This window comes from Capricornis sumatraensis, chromosome 3 (assembly GCF_032405125.1).
Source record: "Capricornis sumatraensis isolate serow.1 chromosome 3, serow.2, whole genome shotgun sequence".
In the NCBI taxonomy this organism is placed as follows: domain Eukaryota; kingdom Metazoa; phylum Chordata; class Mammalia; order Artiodactyla; family Bovidae; genus Capricornis; species Capricornis sumatraensis.
Window position 1 is genome coordinate 6230841 of NC_091071.1, and position 15786 is coordinate 6246626.

The 15786-nt window shown below is 56.7% G+C and overlaps 1 protein-coding gene across 3 annotated transcripts; it reads right to left on the bottom strand.

Moving 5' to 3' along the window:
• Positions 1-2753: 2753 nt before the first annotated feature.
• Positions 2754-15596, bottom strand: TFR2 (transferrin receptor 2). 3 transcript variants are annotated; one of them, XM_068967284.1, is made up of 20 exons: positions 15530-15596; positions 15127-15238; positions 14205-14265; positions 13742-13994; positions 13455-13641; positions 10748-10888; positions 10560-10671; positions 10354-10476; positions 9911-10027; positions 9642-9781; positions 9118-9281; positions 8053-8172; positions 7544-7626; positions 7387-7450; positions 7225-7292; positions 7064-7140; positions 6877-6961; positions 6555-6782; positions 6049-6189; positions 2754-3484 (listed from the first exon to the last, which is right to left on the bottom strand). In XM_068967284.1, the coding sequence occupies exons 1-20, from the start codon at positions 15582-15584 to the stop codon at positions 3206-3208; spliced, it is 2610 nt and encodes an 869-aa protein (XP_068823385.1). In that variant the 5' UTR covers positions 15585-15596; the 3' UTR covers positions 2754-3205. The 3 variants fall into 3 exon arrangements, with proteins under 3 accessions (XP_068823385.1, XP_068823386.1, XP_068823387.1); XM_068967285.1 differs by lacking the exon at positions 15530-15596 and having other exon boundaries at positions 15123-15315; XM_068967286.1 differs by lacking the exons at positions 14205-14265; positions 15530-15596 and having other exon boundaries at positions 15127-15315.
• Positions 15597-15786: the final 190 nt, after the last annotated feature.

Below are 15786 nucleotides of genomic sequence, written 5' to 3' on the forward strand. Positions count from 1 at the left end.
ACGCTGGCCTGGCTGTGCCCAGGACCCCCAAAAGGCATTTGAGGTATCACACTTGAATGAGCTGCTGAGGAAAGGCCTTGCTGCAAGTGAGATCCGGTGGGAGGGGCTTGGAACACTTTTTTTTTAAAGCAGATATCTTAGAAAACGCTGAGTTGGCGGCAATTGGAGTGGGTGGGTATTAGTTTCCAGTGACTGTTGTAACAGTTTATCACAAACTCGTGGCTTGAGTGAGTGAAGTCGCTCAGTCATGTCCAACTCTTTACGACCCCATAGGTTTGTCCGTACGTGGGATTTTCCAGGCAAGAATACTGGAGTGGGTTGCCATTTCCTTCTCCAGGAGATCTTCCCGAACCGGGGATTGAACCCAGGTCTCCCGCATTGTAGTCAGACGTTTTACTGTCTGAGCCACCAGGGAAGATCCAAGGGCACTCTTATGGTTCTGGGGGTCTGAACTCCAAGATGAATCTTCTGGGGATAAAATCAAGATGTCCCCAGAGCTGGTTCCCTCTGGAGGCCCCTGGGAGGATGTTTCCTTGGCTTTTCTAGCTTCTAGAGGCCATCTGCATTCCTTGAATGGTGACCCCTTCCTCCATCTTTAAAGCCGAGAGAAAAAATACTAACAAATGATCATTTTTTTAAGTCACTTAAAAAAAAAGCCAGGAGTATAGCATCTTCAAGTCTCTGATTCTGACCCTCTGTTTCTGTTGTCACATTTCCTTTATCTCTGATCCTCCTGCCTCCTTTAATAAGAACCCTAGTGATGGGCTTCCTCAGTGGCTCAGTGGTAAAGAAGCTGCCTGCCAACACAGGAGACACGGGTTCAATGCCTGGTCCAGGAAGTTCCCACATGCTGCGGAGCAACTGAGCCAGTGCACCACAGCTACGGAGCCCCCATGCTGCAACTTCTGAAGCCCTCTCACCTAGGGCCTGCGCTCTACAACAAGAGAAGCCACTGCGATGAGAAGTCTGGGCCCCGCAACTAGAGAGCAGTCCCCACTCACCATAACTGGGGGAAAACACTCACAGCAATGAAGACCCAACACAGCCGAAAAAATAAAAATAAAAAAAAGAGAGAGAGAACCTTTGTGATTAAGTCCCCAGTTCCACCTCTAGCATATCACTCTAGAGTGGGTGGCTTAAACACCAGGAATTCATTTTTTTCACAGTTCTGGGAGCTGGTGTCTGAGATCAAGGTTGTCAGCAAGTTTGGTTTTTCCTGACGCCTCTCTCCTTGGCGTGCAGATGTCTCCCTCCTCCCTGGGTCCTCACACGGCCTTTCCCCTCTGCACACCATCCCAGGTCTCTCCTTGCATCCGGTTTCCTCTTCTTTAAATGACATCAGTCAGATTGGATTAGGCCCATTCTGATGGCCTCGTTTTAACTTAATCACTTCTTTCAAGGCCCTAAAAAACATTCTGAGGCACTAGATTAGGGTTTCAACATATGAATTTGCACTCTCCATCTCAAAATCCTCACTTGATCACACCTGCAAAGTCCTTTTTGTCATGTAAGGCGATGTTCATTTACAGATTCCAGGCATTAGGATGTGGACCTTTTCATCCAGGCCTACCTACCTGTCTACCAACAGGAGCCAATGGACAAAGTGGAGAGGGCCAAGAGACAACTTTGGGAAATTTGTTCCGGATGGTATGTCAGGGAAGCAAGGAGTCAAGGAGGCTTCTGACCCCTGGTCTAGGCTCCTGAGAGTCCACAAAGTCAAACTCAGGGGCTAAGGAGGGCGCAGCTTCATCCTGGAACCTAGGGGCATCCTGAGTCGTAACTGAAGAAGCCTTTACCTCCCAGCCTGTGAGAAGCAGGCTAGGACCTCTCACACCATCCTGGGAACAAGAGAGGACGAGGAGCCTGAGAGACAGGCCCTAGGATTTACGGAGCTGCCAGAAAATGAGAACCAGGGCCGCAGGTGTCTGAGCCCACGATTAAAGCTAAAATGGTGCCAGCAGCACCTGGAATTTCCCGACCTCCTGCAGCTTCTACCTCACTGTTCAACGAGGGGCCATAGGAGACCCTGGAGGGGAGAGAGGTCCCAGGCTGGGCCACTCTAGGCTGTGTGGCCATGGCAGGCTCACAAGGCTATGCTCCAAAGGGGCCACCGTGCTTGGGAGTTAGTGCTCTGCAGTCTCTATCTTGACATTTTTAATGATTTTATCTTTGAACTTAAGTTTTGGAAGTGCAGTCTGATGAGGCAATGGAGCCTATGCTGGGGGTTCCAACACCTCCGATGGGTTCTCACCTGTCCCCACCCAATCACAGTTGTCACCCTCCATTCCCAGCAGGGACTGGGTGCCAGCACAGGTCTGGGTTTGGCTCTGGTTAGGGCACATGTGCTGTCTGTAGCAAATTGTGGGGCAGAACTCTGCGTGCCTGTGGGGATCTGCCCAGAGTATTTCCTTGTCTGAGTGATCTGGACATTAAATAACAAATGAAGAACCACCAAGACAGACTGAGAGGCTGTGGAAAGAAGAAAAAAGCTTTGCTTTTGCTTTTTGAACAAGAATCTCTGCTCTTTCATTTTGTACCAGCCATTGCAAATTATAGTCCCCTAACTTGTGGTTATCTCGGGAGACCCTCCTATGTCCTCTCTCGTTAGTTCCTTAGGAGCTCTTTTCCCCGTGGAGACAGCATTCCAACGTGCATCCTCTCCGGGTCCTTCTGCCCAGCCCTTCCCGAGGGTGAGGTGCGGGTGAGGAAGCCACATAAAAGTGCTATAAACAACAGATGCCACACGTGGTTTATTGAGGTTCAAACCCCAGCCCCTCCCACTATAGGCCTCCTGTTGGCCATAACACTAGGGTCCCAGCAGTGTTTCCTATCAAGGATGGCCAGGTCCCAGGGCTTACGAAACCTTCCATAGTGGCCTCTAGCTGTTGGGGGAAACCCCCTCTTCTGAAGAGGAAGGGTCTGTGATCGAAGGAGCAGATGCTGCTCTCTGATTAGCTGACAGTATGACCATCCCATTATGGAAGGCACTGCTCACCTACTACTGCCCTGGGTCTGGTATGTGGGGTGTCTGCCCTGGCACCATCGCTGGGCCCCTGAGAGTTATGGTAAGGACTAATAAATTAGTCAGCAATGGGAGGTGGTGCACAGGCATCTCTGTCACCCAGGAAGCGCTCAAGAGGCCAAGGGCTCTCGCCAGGGGGCAGGGGCCTGTTCCCAACCCCCGCCCCATACCCTGCCATGGGCCTCAGAAGTTGTTATCGATGTTCCAGACGTCCCCGCTCAGCGCGTTGGCTGCCCCCTGCAGCGTCCAGGTAAGCAGGGCCAGCTGGCGCCGGAAGCGGCTCTCCTGGAAGCCCAGGCCCCTTGCCACCTGGGAGGAGGTGGCCCCGGCGGCGCCGCCGGCGCGCAGCAGCCGCACGTGGTCCAGAAGCGCGTGGAGCGTGTGGTCTCCGCGACCCAGGAAGATGTGACGGAACGGGGAGTCGGCCGGCGACACGTACTGGGACAGGAAGTAGAACTCCACCTGCGCCGAGAAGGGGACCAGGTCGAAGTCCGAACCGTAGTTCCAGACCCACCTTGGGACCTCTTGCGCGCTGAGTCAATACTGTTGAGCAGCCTCTTAGCAGCAGCCTCTTTAAGGCCCACCTCCTTTTAGCTAACCAATCAGGAAAGGCTTGGATATGACGTCACCAGTAGTCAGGTAGGATGCGCCCTCTCACCGTGTTTCGGATTGTATCCCTTTCTTTCTCCCTTGAGCCTCCAGCCCTGCATCCAGGACTCCCAGTCTTCCTTCTTCTCCCATTCACTTCCCTGCTCAAAGCCTCAAAGAACCGTCTATCGTCCTCACCTCTCCACACCCCGGTCATTCCTGCACCCCTCTGTGAATGTCCACAGCCCAGAATCAAAAGGCCAAGGGGACAGGCCGGGCCTTAGGAACTGCTTGACCCTGGGTCCTCACCCTCTTAACTCATATGTTGTTCAATCTTCCTGAGACGGCCTCGTTCCTAGCCCAGTTCTCCCACCTTTCTGCCAGCGGCTCCGATTCCTTCTCCTCCCACCTTTGGCCAGGTCCAAGTTTTGACCTCCACCTTCCTGCTCTTCTCATGACCTATAATACAGTGGTTTTCACCCCTGGCTGCACATTAGAATCACTTGAGGAAGGTTTTGGGGTTTTGTTATTGTTGTTTTTTGAGGGGTGGCATCCAGGGATCTTAGGTCCCTGAGCAGGGATCAAACCTGTGCCCCTTGCATTGGGAGCACAGAGTCCTAACCACTGTGCTGCCAAGGAAGCCTCCAGCCTGTCCATTTTTCCTTCCAAATGTCTCACTTCAGGTGGTATTTGCCACCCCCACCAAAAGCTCAGCTGCTACTAACTTCATTCCCTGTTCAAGCCATTACAATCTGGTCAAAACCTTCCTAAAATTCCACTTTGCTCACATCACCTGCCTGCTTAAAAATCTTCTAGATTTCCTTGATGCCCCAGACCCCTCAAACCCAAACCCCAAAGTTGATCTCTAACCCACTCCCCTCCTCTCCTTCACAGGGCTTCTGTTCTGGCTCTGCTGGTCCATGCCCTGCCCCCAAGGAAAGCCAGACCTGTTTTACTGCCATGCCCTCATTCTTGGTCTCTCCACCCTGGAACATCCTCTTTTGGCACCAACCCAAGTTCTGTCTGTTCTTCAAGACCTATATTATAGTCTAAAGCAGGGGTCAGCAAACTTTTTTTCCTTCTTGCAAAAAGCCAGACAGTAACTATTTTAGGCTTTGCAGGCCATAGTGTTTCTGTGGCAGCTACGCAACTTTGCTGCTGTAGCACACAAGCAACCACACACAATAGGAAAACCAGTGAGCATGGCTGTGTTGCAATAAAACTTCATTTACAAAAACAGGTGGCAGACCAAATTTGGCCTGCTGGCTGTAGTTTACCAACCCCTGTTTAGAGCCACGAAGTTCTCTGGGTCTGGCTCAGCCCTGTTTTGGGTTCTGAAGCCCTACCTCTTTCCCCCAGCCTTTTTTAGCCCTACATCTTTTACTCTCCAGCTCTGAGTGTGAATTGTTTCTTATGGCCTAATCGTGTCCAGATGGCCTTTATCTCTTGAGGGGCACATGGCAACTTCAGGGGGAGGAGGTGTCTTTTTGTGTCTCTAGAGCCTGGCACAGTAGGGGTTAGAGCAAGATCTGTGAATGAGAATAAACCAAGTCCAATCCAAGAGAAAGGAGCCAGGACAAAAGAGCAAGAGGGGTGGGTTTGTGAACAGAAAGACAGTATGACAGAAAAGGGAAGGGGCGGGGGGAGAAAAAGAACAAGACCTTGCAAAGGCCAGACACAGCATCCCCATATCGCACATGCATGCATGTTCCCTGTTCACCCCACACTCAGAGGATGGGCCTGCTTAGCATTTTGCTCTAGAGACTTTTCCCCACAGCCCCTATGCACTCAATTCCAGAGGTCAAAGGGTTGCAGAGTTGAGTTCTTGGGGTAAGGAAATGGAAGAGGAGGGGTTGCAACTGGAGATGGGGTGCAGGTTGCAAAGTATTCAAAGCAAGAGGGATTGGCAAGGGAATAATAATAATCTCGTATAACTTTCACATGACATCTTCTCCAGGCAGCCTTTCTGGGGCTCATCCATCTCACCAGAAGGAAGAGGGGTCTCTGTGCTCTGAATTTCTCAAGCTTTTTGCACCTCCCGAGCCATAATCCTGCACCTCTTAGACTGGACCACCGTGGACATGCTTGTGGGGAGGAGGTGGGTCGGCAGTGGGGAACCGGAGGAGGCGCGGTTTGTCTTAGTTCTGCAATTGCGGTAGCCAGGCAACTGTAGCCAAGGGGCTGGCGCGCCGTGTCTCATCACTTTGCCAGCCCGTCTCAGCGGTGGCTCCAGCCTGGCGGGCCTGTGAGCAAAGGCCTGCGCATCTAGGATTAGCAGCGCCGGGACGACAGAGACCCGTGAAAGCGAAGCGAGGGGAGCAGGGCAGCCGCAGGCGCCAGCTCTGGAGGTGGGACCCGGGCCTTGAGGAGGGACCCCGGGCCGCCGGAAGAGGGCGGGGCGGCGCGGATGGCGGCGGACGGGCTGGGCGGGGCCTCACCCGCATGATGCGCACGTTGTACATGCGCATCAGCCTCTCGTCGCTTTCCTCCGAGCTGTAGATCTCCTTCCGCAGCTTTTCGGCCGCCCGGATGTAGTCCCCCCGCGCCGAGTACACCCACTGGAGGGTCAGCCCGCGGGCCTGAGGACAGAGGCACGGGCTGGGATCGGCAGCGAGGACCAGGACCCCGGCCTAGGGTGGGGTGGGGGTCCAGGTGCTGTGGGGATGGGGCTGGGGCCCTGGACTGGCAGGGGTTGGAGGTATAGGGGGACAGAATGCTGGGAGCAGAAGGAAGGGAGAGAAGCCTTGTGCGGCCGGGCGGGTGCCAGCGGGGTCCTAGGGGCTTAGTGACTGGGGCGGGTGTAAAGGGGCCAGGTTGGCAGAGGGGCCCTAGACCAAGGGGGAGATGGGGCAGATCTCCCTGGCACGTGTGGCATTTTCACGGGATGTGGCGCGTCGCTCCCCACACCCCACCGGAAACCCGGAGCCGGGTTGGCATCTCGAACCTTGAGGTCCCCAGAGAACTCGTTGAGGCTGCCGATGTGCCTGAGGACCACGTCCCCGTAGCGGCCGAAGTCGAGGGGCAGCAGGTGATCGTGGCTGAGCCGGATGAGGAGCTGCCCCGCGAGCTGGGCCACGGCCTGGGCCACGGCGGGCAGGCGGCCCCGCAGTACCCTGTGCAGGTTCTCATAGGTGTCATCCTTTGTGTGCAGGAACGGGTATGCCGGGCCGTCCTGCCGGGACAGGGCGGGGAGGGGGTGCTGGCCGTGGGCACTGTGCGCGCAGGCCCAGGGGCTACCGCTCTGGGACAGGGCCTGGAAGTCTCACCTCCAGGAAGGAGAACTCAACGGCAGGAACCCCCGCAAAGGCTGTGAAGGAATAGGCGCTGCTGTCCATGGGCAGTGGCCGGATCCTGGGGAGGGGCAGGAGGGAGTGTGGTGTGGCTTCAGGGTGGCCCACGTGTTCCCCACCGCCCCCCCCCCCACAGCTCTCTTCCCTGCTCGCCCCCACTTACACTTCGGCTTCCCAGCTGTGGTTGGTGACCACCACCTGCTCATAGAGGGTCTGCCCACTGCGGTTGGGAGAGTCCACCTGGGGGCAGGGTTGGAGGGGCACTGGTCAGGCTCTAGTGGTCAGCAGCTTCCCTTCATCCCCTGCTCCTGGCCGGGCTCTTGCCTGCTTCAGAATGTTCTCAATGAGGCTGATGAGAAGGGGGCTGGTCTTGGCGTGAAACTTGTCATCCCCTGTGGAGAGGGAGGGATGCCAGGCCTCAGGCTTGGCACCCAGGGGCAGGGTACACCTAATGGGAGTCAGGTCGTGGCACTGCTCCCCGCTCACCCAGCACTGCGTTGTCCAGGCTCACATAGACCACGGCTTTAAGGTGCAGCACGCTGAGGTAGCCCTGTGGGTGAGGGGTGTAGAATGTGAATTCCCCCCTCTTGCCCCCTCCCCACCTCTCCCCATCACCGACTCCCTGCCCAGGACCCCAGGTTACCTCCAGCCACTCCATGGAGCCCACACTCCCGAAGTCACCACCATCCCAGCTGATGAAGAGAAGACTTCGGCGGGGCTGGAAGCCTGGGGGCAGTGGGGGGGGGGCAGTGGGAGGAGAGGGGGAGGATGGACTTGGCTGGGGGGGCCAAGCAAAGACCCCCACCTCTTTGTCTTCCTCTGTCCTGGTCCCCTGGGATCTCTCCTCTCCCACCAAGCCCCCATCCCAGCCCATCTAACCTGGGTCTGCCCTGACTCAGCTGTATCAGTGATGGGGATTGCTTGCATAAGTCATCTCCAGGTTAGTCTTCACTAAGGACTATTAGTACTTTCATGTGTAAGTGAAGAGACGAAGGTGAAGTGACTTGGCTGTGGCCAAGCAGCCAGGACATGGAGGAAGCCAGGTTTGGAGCCCACCCTCCAGCCTGTGCCCCTAACTGCCTCTCTGCCCCGTCCTGGCTCATGCCACACAGCCCCAGCTGCCCGGCCCAAGCCCAGAGGTCCTGACCTTACCATTGCTCACCATGGAGGAAAACGTCCGCACCAGCTCCAGCAGTATGGCGGTCCCCACAGCGGACTTGGCCGCTCCTGGGCCCCACGCATCCCTCTGGGCCCCGATGACCACATACTGATCTGGGGGAGGGGTGTTGGGGGCCCACCTGTTATGTGGGCAGAACCCAGAGACTTCTCCTTCAACCTTGGAAAGGTCCCTTTCTTGAGGACCCTCACATCTCCACAGCCCCAGCCTGCAATCCTGGCTGTCCCTAAAGAGTGCTTCTCCTCCCCTTGGCCCTTCCCGGATGGTCTGCTCCTTCATTGAGGTGCCTGGGGTCGTTCTGGACTCCATTATCTCCCTGATCAGCATGTCCATCTGTCCCTCACCGAGTCCTGATGCTGCTGAGTCGCTTCAGTCGTGTCCAACTCTGTGTGACCCCATAGATGGCAGCGCACCAGGCTCCCCCGTCCCTGGGATTCTCCAGGCAAGAACACTGGAGTGGGTTGCCATTTCCTTCTCCAGTGCATGAAAGTGAAAAGTGAAAGTGAAGTCGCTCAGCCGTGTCTGACCCTCAGCGACCCCATGGACTGCAGTCGACCAGGCTCCTCCGTCCATGGAATTTGCCTGGCAAGAGTACTGGAGTGGGGTGCCACTGCCTTCTGATGAGTCTTCCCTTTTAAATCTCTCTCTGACCCTTCCCACTCACACTCCCACCACCAGCATCCTCACTGGAGCCTCATCACAGGCCTCCATGTGCCGCTCCTCCAGCGCTTCTAGGTACCACACTCCTCAGCTCAAGAACTCTGGTTCCGCACTGTTATCCACATCAGGTTATGTTTGAAAGGCTCATCTGTTGTAGTCTGACCTCCCTTTCATGCTCTAACATCATCCAACTTAGGCTTGTTCACCTCTGGTGCTAGGGAACTCACTACTGTGCAGAACTGCCTGTTCTGTCTCTAGACAGCTTTGACCATGAGGTCTCACTGCCACCCACCCCCACTCAGTCCCAGCCCGGGCCCAACTTGCCAGCCTCTCCCCCCTTCCCCGGCAGGGTGTGTGTGATGCTGGGCAAGCAAGCACACCTGGCTCAGAGCGGCCCTCGATGCAGCCAAAGATGTTACTGATGGGCGTGGAGGCCCTGTGGTTGTTGACCCCCAAGTGCAGGCCTGGCCCAGGGCCCAGGCGATAAGGGGAGACTGGTAGGTGCCCCTGCCATTCCTGGGGGGCCACAGGGCCTTCAAGCTTCCTGGAAAGGGGTGGGACAGAAGGAATTAATGGCAGAGAGGCCCAGGCTATAGACGAGTCCAAAGCCCCCCTCTTGACTCCTTCTCTCCCTCCCACCCTCTGGTTCCAGCTCTCTGCATCTGTGCCCTGGCTGAGGGGCCAGGGCTGCCTTGGACAGTTGTGCAGCTTGTATCCTGCTCAAGGGTGCCCAGCAGAGGATGTCATATGACCTGGAGTTCCACTCACAAAAGGGTGGCCCCTGGCAGCAGGCTGTGCCCACCCAGAAGAGCCGTCTTGTTCTAGCTCACCCAAGACACTTATGAGCTAGCTGCAGCCTACCTCTCCCTGCCTCCTCCCCTCCTGGTTCCCACATGGTCCTCACCTCAGAAGGAGGGAGGCAATGTCCGCACTGATGGGCTGGGCTGGGATGCTTGGGAGACCCGAGGATTGGACTGGAGGGAACTGGGTCTGATTGAAGGAAGGGAAGCCAGGCGTATAGGGGTCCCCCGTCCCCAGGTGCACCTGTTGGGAGAGGGGTGCCCAAACTGAAACTGGGAGCCAAGCTCCCAGAACAGCATGCCAGCCTCATCCTAGGCAGGGCGCTACAGCCCAGGGACCCCAGGAAGGCACTACAGCTCCCCCAAGACTCACTTGTCCATACACAGCCCGGTGACTGGACAGGCTGAGCTTGTGTGGGCCCTGGGAGAAGTCTGCCGGGTCCGGATATATGAGCACTCCTTGGGCCCCAAAGTCCTGGGCACTGGCCACCTGGGGAAGGCACGTAACTAAAGGACCCCTTCTCTCAGAAAAAGCAGATTTAGAAGGGAAGAAAATGCAAATAAAAGTGGAATGGCAGGGCCTCTGATCTGTAGCTGTGGGCACCCGCAAGCCCCGTATTCCCTCCTGTTTCTGTTCCCCACCCCAACCTCCTGATTCTGTTCCCACCGAGTTTCTCACAGCCCATTTGGTTCTCCCTTTTCTCCCTCTGACAGCCTCCTGGACGCTTCCCACTTGCCACCATTCGATGCTCGTGCTCCCCAGCGGGCACCCTCCCTGTTCCACTGCCCCAGGTTCCGTCCTCCGGGAACCCTCACCTTCTGGGCAAAGTTGATCACTCCCAAGCGCACCAGCAGGAGGCGCCCCGCCGGCTCCACACCCCGAGCCCGCAGGTCCTGCAGGTCCTCCGGCCGCCCGTAGTGGGCGTACACCAGCTTCCCCTGGGGAGAGGAGGATGGGGAGGCCGTGAGCCGCGTCCAGGGAGAGGACAGGCCGCCCCATCCTGGGGACCGGGCAGGCTCACCGTGGCGTTACCCGTGGCGCTGTAGGGGCAGTAGACGTCGGGGTCCTCCAGTGGCAGCTGCTCCTCGTGCTTCCCGGAGGCATCAACCCAGTGCAGGGTGTTAGGGCGAGCCCTGAGGAGTCGCGGTGGTGAGCGCCCCACCGTCAGCGCCCCCCAACCCCGCCACGCCGCCCCCCGCCAGCACTCACGGATCTGGGAACTGCAGCCCCACGTAGTGCGTGTCCATCCACACGTGGTCCAGCCTCTGGCGCAAGAGCTCAGCGCGAATGTCCTGAGCCAGGGCTGCCATTCCGGCCGACCCGGCTACCCTTTCCCGAAGACTGGTCTGCCTGTGCAGGGAGAACGGGGATTGAGGTGCTGGAGGAGGCAGGGGCTGGGACATCTGAGTGCCTGGAGGAGAGGGCTGGAGCAGGGAAAGATGCCAGAGGTGTAGGGTGGCCCCAGCCCTGGGTAGTGAGGGGCTCTTAAATCTCTCCTGCCTTGACTCCCAGGGTCTCCAGGACTTCCTGCTGCTTACACCTCAGCTTCTGATGGTCAGGGGTCCCCTCCACCATCCCTGAGGCTCTCCCTGGGGCAGGCCAAATGACCCACACCACCAACCTATCTACTGTCCCTTCGACATGTACATGCGCTGGTCTGCACTTTGCCCCTGGCATGAAAACACTTTTCTTCCAAAGGCCTCTCCAGGCAGAGGTGAGGGGCCTGCACCCCTCTCCTCCTCCAGCTGGGCCTCGCGGGGACACCTTCTACCACAGTTGCCGGTGGAAGCTGGGGTCACTTGTCTTGGAGACCTCCCCCTGTCTTCTTCCACAGTCACCACTTAGCTAGCCAGCCTGCCATCACCTGAATGCTCCCTGATCGTCCATCTCACCTGTGCCAGGGCCACCTCCACCCCCCACATCCTACCTGAGCTCTCTCTAAGCCAGCGCCACCTGTGCTCTTTCCCTGGCAAAACAAAGTCCTCCCTCCTCAGCATCAGACTGAGTGCCCCTTCTACCTTTTGCCTTGGCAGAAACCTGGCTGTCCCCTGGGGAGCTACATCTCCCGTGGGACGCTTGAAGAAGGCAGCTCAGGCTTTCACACCCCCAGAGCCCAGAGAGGACGCATGCTCCTGGCTCCACTGTGCACATTCCTGGCCATTTCTCCACAGCTGAATCTCTCTTCCTTCGAAGCCCGTGCCATCCAGTAACCCCATCCCTTGTCCCTCCTCACCACGGCTCTTATCTTCTAGCCAGTTGGTCACTTATCCACTGTCAGTGAGGACTCTGGCATCTGGCCAGCCACTTCCCCGGCCACATCCTGAGTCTTGTCCCCAGAAGCCCATCTTTGGAATATTGATCTGATTTACTGAACACCTACTAAGTGCCGGGCAGAGCGGTCAGTGCTGGAGACTCCAGGATAAATAGGACACAGAATCTTGCTCTTTGACCGGAGCTTTTCAGTTTGAAACTCACTCCCTTAGCGTCACCATACCTGTTCTTCAACCCCATCGGGTACTCCAGGGTACTCCACGCTGTCTGATTTCTCCATATCTATCAGTTCTTCCCCGGCTTCCCTCCTTCCCCATCCAGCCTAGAGGCATACATCACCTATTGCCTGCTCCCTCTCACTGCCTTCCTCTTGCCTCCCTGCCCTTTGATGGCATCCACAGTGCCACACCCCACCCTCGACCTGTCAAACCATCCACTTACTCAGGCTGTACCCAGACTACCAAGTGTTGCTCAAGAAAAAAAAAGTCCATACATGTTGCTGATGCCATAGATTTAAGATCTTCAAGCAAAATGGACTCAGCAATGTATCAACAAATAATGATACACCTCGATCAAGTTTATGTTGATCTCATGAAGACAAAGAAATCTATTAATACAAATGACTACACAAACATTAGAGAAGAAAAATCATGTGATCACTGCAATACATTCTGGAAAAATGTTTGAAAAAATTTTTGATTCTTGTTCCTCTTTTCTGATCATTAAAAAAAAAAAAGTCTCAGTAAGCTAGGAATAGGATACTTCCTTAATTCACTTTTAAAAAGCTGACTGAAGGGATTCCCTGGTGGTCCAGTGGTTGAGACTCTGCTTTCACTGCTGAGGGCCCGGGTTCAACCCCTCAGTTCCTCTTAGTCAGGGAACTAAGAGCCCTTAAGCCAGTGCGCCATGGACACAGTGACAAAGTATTAGAAAAACATTTTCATGAAAGTTAGGAAATAGGCAAGGGTGTGTATTATCATCGTTACCTAAATTCATATCTTCTCCAATGCAGTAAGAAATGAAAAAGACCTAAAAGATATAATCCTTTTGAAAAGAAGCTACCCATCTCTCACTAAATACAGATTACATGATCTTCAACTTGGAAAACCCAGGAGAATCCACTAAAAAAATCATTCCTGACGTCTTCCCTGGACCTACCAGGCGGCAGCTCCTTCCCAGTACGAAAAGTTGACCTCAGCAGGACAAGAGGAGCACCAGCCTGCTCGTGCTGGGATGGCATCCCCCCTAGACTGAGAGACAGTCTCTACCCACAAATGCATTTGGTTCTTTTTCTGGTTCCCTACACCCCTATTTCTCTGAGCCCCCCAGAGCTCCCCACTGCCACAGGTCAAAACCTAAGCTCCTCAGTGTGTTGTTCAAGATTTTCCTGGGTCTGTCCCACATCATAGGTGGAGGCTGGACCCACCTGTGCTTATTCAGTCAGCTCCCTTGGCTCCTTAATATGCCCTCTCCAGTCTCATTTCTGGAAGTCCCCCCCACCCCCCAATGCCTGCCATCCTTCCCAGGATCACTGAACAGGGAGGTCAGGGCGGCAGGTGGAATGACTCAAGGTCCTGGGTGAGGAGGACTCGAGATGAGCAGATGATGGTTTTTGAGGGCCAGAACGGGACAAGCTGATCCTTACCTGATAGTGTCTTCCAGACGCCCCTCCCCCAGGAACCGCAGGAACATGGCCTGGAGGTCACTCCAGTACAACGTGCCCTGGTGAGAGTCTGGGCTCAGCTCATCATTTACGTCCTCGCTGACCACCATGATGTCATCCCCGCATGCCTGGCATGACCCCCGGAAGGCCACATAGCCCAGGAGGAAGGCTGGTGGGTGGCAAGATGGAGATTCTCCTTGTGCCTTTCCCTGGACTCCAGACATCCCCCCAAGCCCAGACCCTCCAGTGGGAGTGGGGGTGACGCTCACCCCCAGTGAAGATCAGGAGGGCTGTCAGGACCAGGTAGGGGGCTGCTCTTCGTCCTGCTGCTGCCCAGAGTCCAGGGTTTTGCCGAGCTGGTCGAGAGCCCAGGGGCTCAGGGCCCCTCAGCTCCATGGGAAAGAAGTGGGCCGGCGGTTCAGCCCCCTCCTCCCCGTCTTCCTCTTCTTCCTCCAGGCGTCCCTGCTGGCTGCCCTCCACACGCTTGTAGATGGTCTGAGAGGGTCCTGGGGACAACCTTTGCTGTGGGGGGCGTGGCGTGCATGAGATTGGGGAAGGGGAGGAATCTGGCAATCATAGTGACTTTGGGCTGCCATGAGCACAAGGCAGGGGAGAGGGTCCTGAGAGGCAGGCTGGAGGGGAGAGTCAGAGATGGGAACGGGAGGAGTTGGGGAAGGGGCTGGAGGACCTGGAGAGAAGGCCTAAGGGTCCCCCAACCGCGCCCGATCTTACCGCTCTTCGGAGTAGACCCCCAAGCCGCTCCATGCTCGTGCCCCCTCCTGAGCCCTGCAGGCTGTCCCCCACCCCAGTGATAAACCGTTTGTGGGAGCCCCAAGAGGCCCCTTATCGGTCCTAGCAGGCAGCTGGCCCAGGCCCTTCTTCACCTCCCCCCCTCGCAGAGTGGGGGCACAGTTCTGGCTTCAGTCCAGCCTTCCAGACATGGCCCCCCAGCCCAGGCTAAATGATGGACGTGGGGCTCTGGCCCTCCCCTGCCAATCCTTCCACAGTTCCACTCCTGCCCCTTTCTTGCAAAACAATCAATTTTTTGACCTTGGGGCAGACTTTGGCCTTTAGTTCCCATCAGCGCTGGGGGAGGGAGGCTGATGGCCAGGGAGGGTGGAGATATGGATGACCCCTCCCCCTCCTGCTCCTTCCCCTCCCAGTGTCCTAGGGGACTCTCCTAAGCTCCTTACCACCAACACCTCTGCCCCTTCCTCACTGGCCTCACAGGCTCCCCAATACCCACGCCCTGAACACATTAGCTGCTCTCTCTGTTTGGACTCAGGGGATCCCCAGCTGAAGGGGCTACAGAAGTGTGACCTGGGGTTTGGTCTGTCCCATTGTCTGTCTGAAAGGGGGGCCTAGGCTCCTGCCAGCTGCTGGGGAGGGGGGTGCATGGGGAGGAGCACATGGTCAGGTAGGACCAGGATGGGGGTCCTGCCTGGACTCGGGGTCGATGCCCCATCAGGCATCGGTGGAGAGAGTCCTGACCGAGACGTGGGCAGGGCTGGGTGACGTTGGACAACTCATGGTCCTCCGTGAGCACCCGCGCCTCTTTGGTGTCCAAAGGACTTGGACCACACGTGTTTACATCTTTTTAGGGCCTGGGGGCCTCAGAACACACATCAGACACAAACTGCTAAATTTTACCTACAATTCCAGGCCGAGAGCGCAGGTCCCCAAGCCCCGCGGAGGAAGCCAGCACAGCGAGTTCTGGAATACGAGCGGCGTCCGGGTCTCCCGGGGAACCTCGGTTCCTATCCAAGCTGGGAGGGAAGTTCTGAGCTGCTGCTGGGGTGAACCAGTGCCCCAGTCCCTGCCCCACACTTGTCACCACCTAGCGCCCCGGGAAAAGACAGCGCTGACCAGCTCACCTGAGCTGTCGGTCCAGGGGAGCTTAAGCGCGGCCTGGCCGCGGGCCAGAGGCCCGGCCCCCGGGGCCCACCTCCGGCCCCGCCCCGCCCCCGGGGCCGGGGCTGCCTCCCGGCTCCGTCACGCCCTGGCTGCCTCCTCCCGCAACTCGGCTTCCCTCTGCGGCCTTATTGAGCGTCTCTAACCGGTAGTCGCTTGGTGATCGTCCCTGGATTGCGGCCCCTCTGCAACCCGAGGCATCCGGGATCCCGCGGCTCTGCCCTCGCCCGCAGACTTTGCCCCGGTGTCCACCGTGTAATTCCGAATGGATGTAGGTGTGGCCCTCCCCTCTCCTCCCTCCAGACTCCTGCTCCAACTGCGCACCCCCAAAGAAGCCAAACTTTTTTTTTTTCTTAAAACATGTTTACTCGCTTTAAACCAGAAACTTCACAATCAAGAGGAC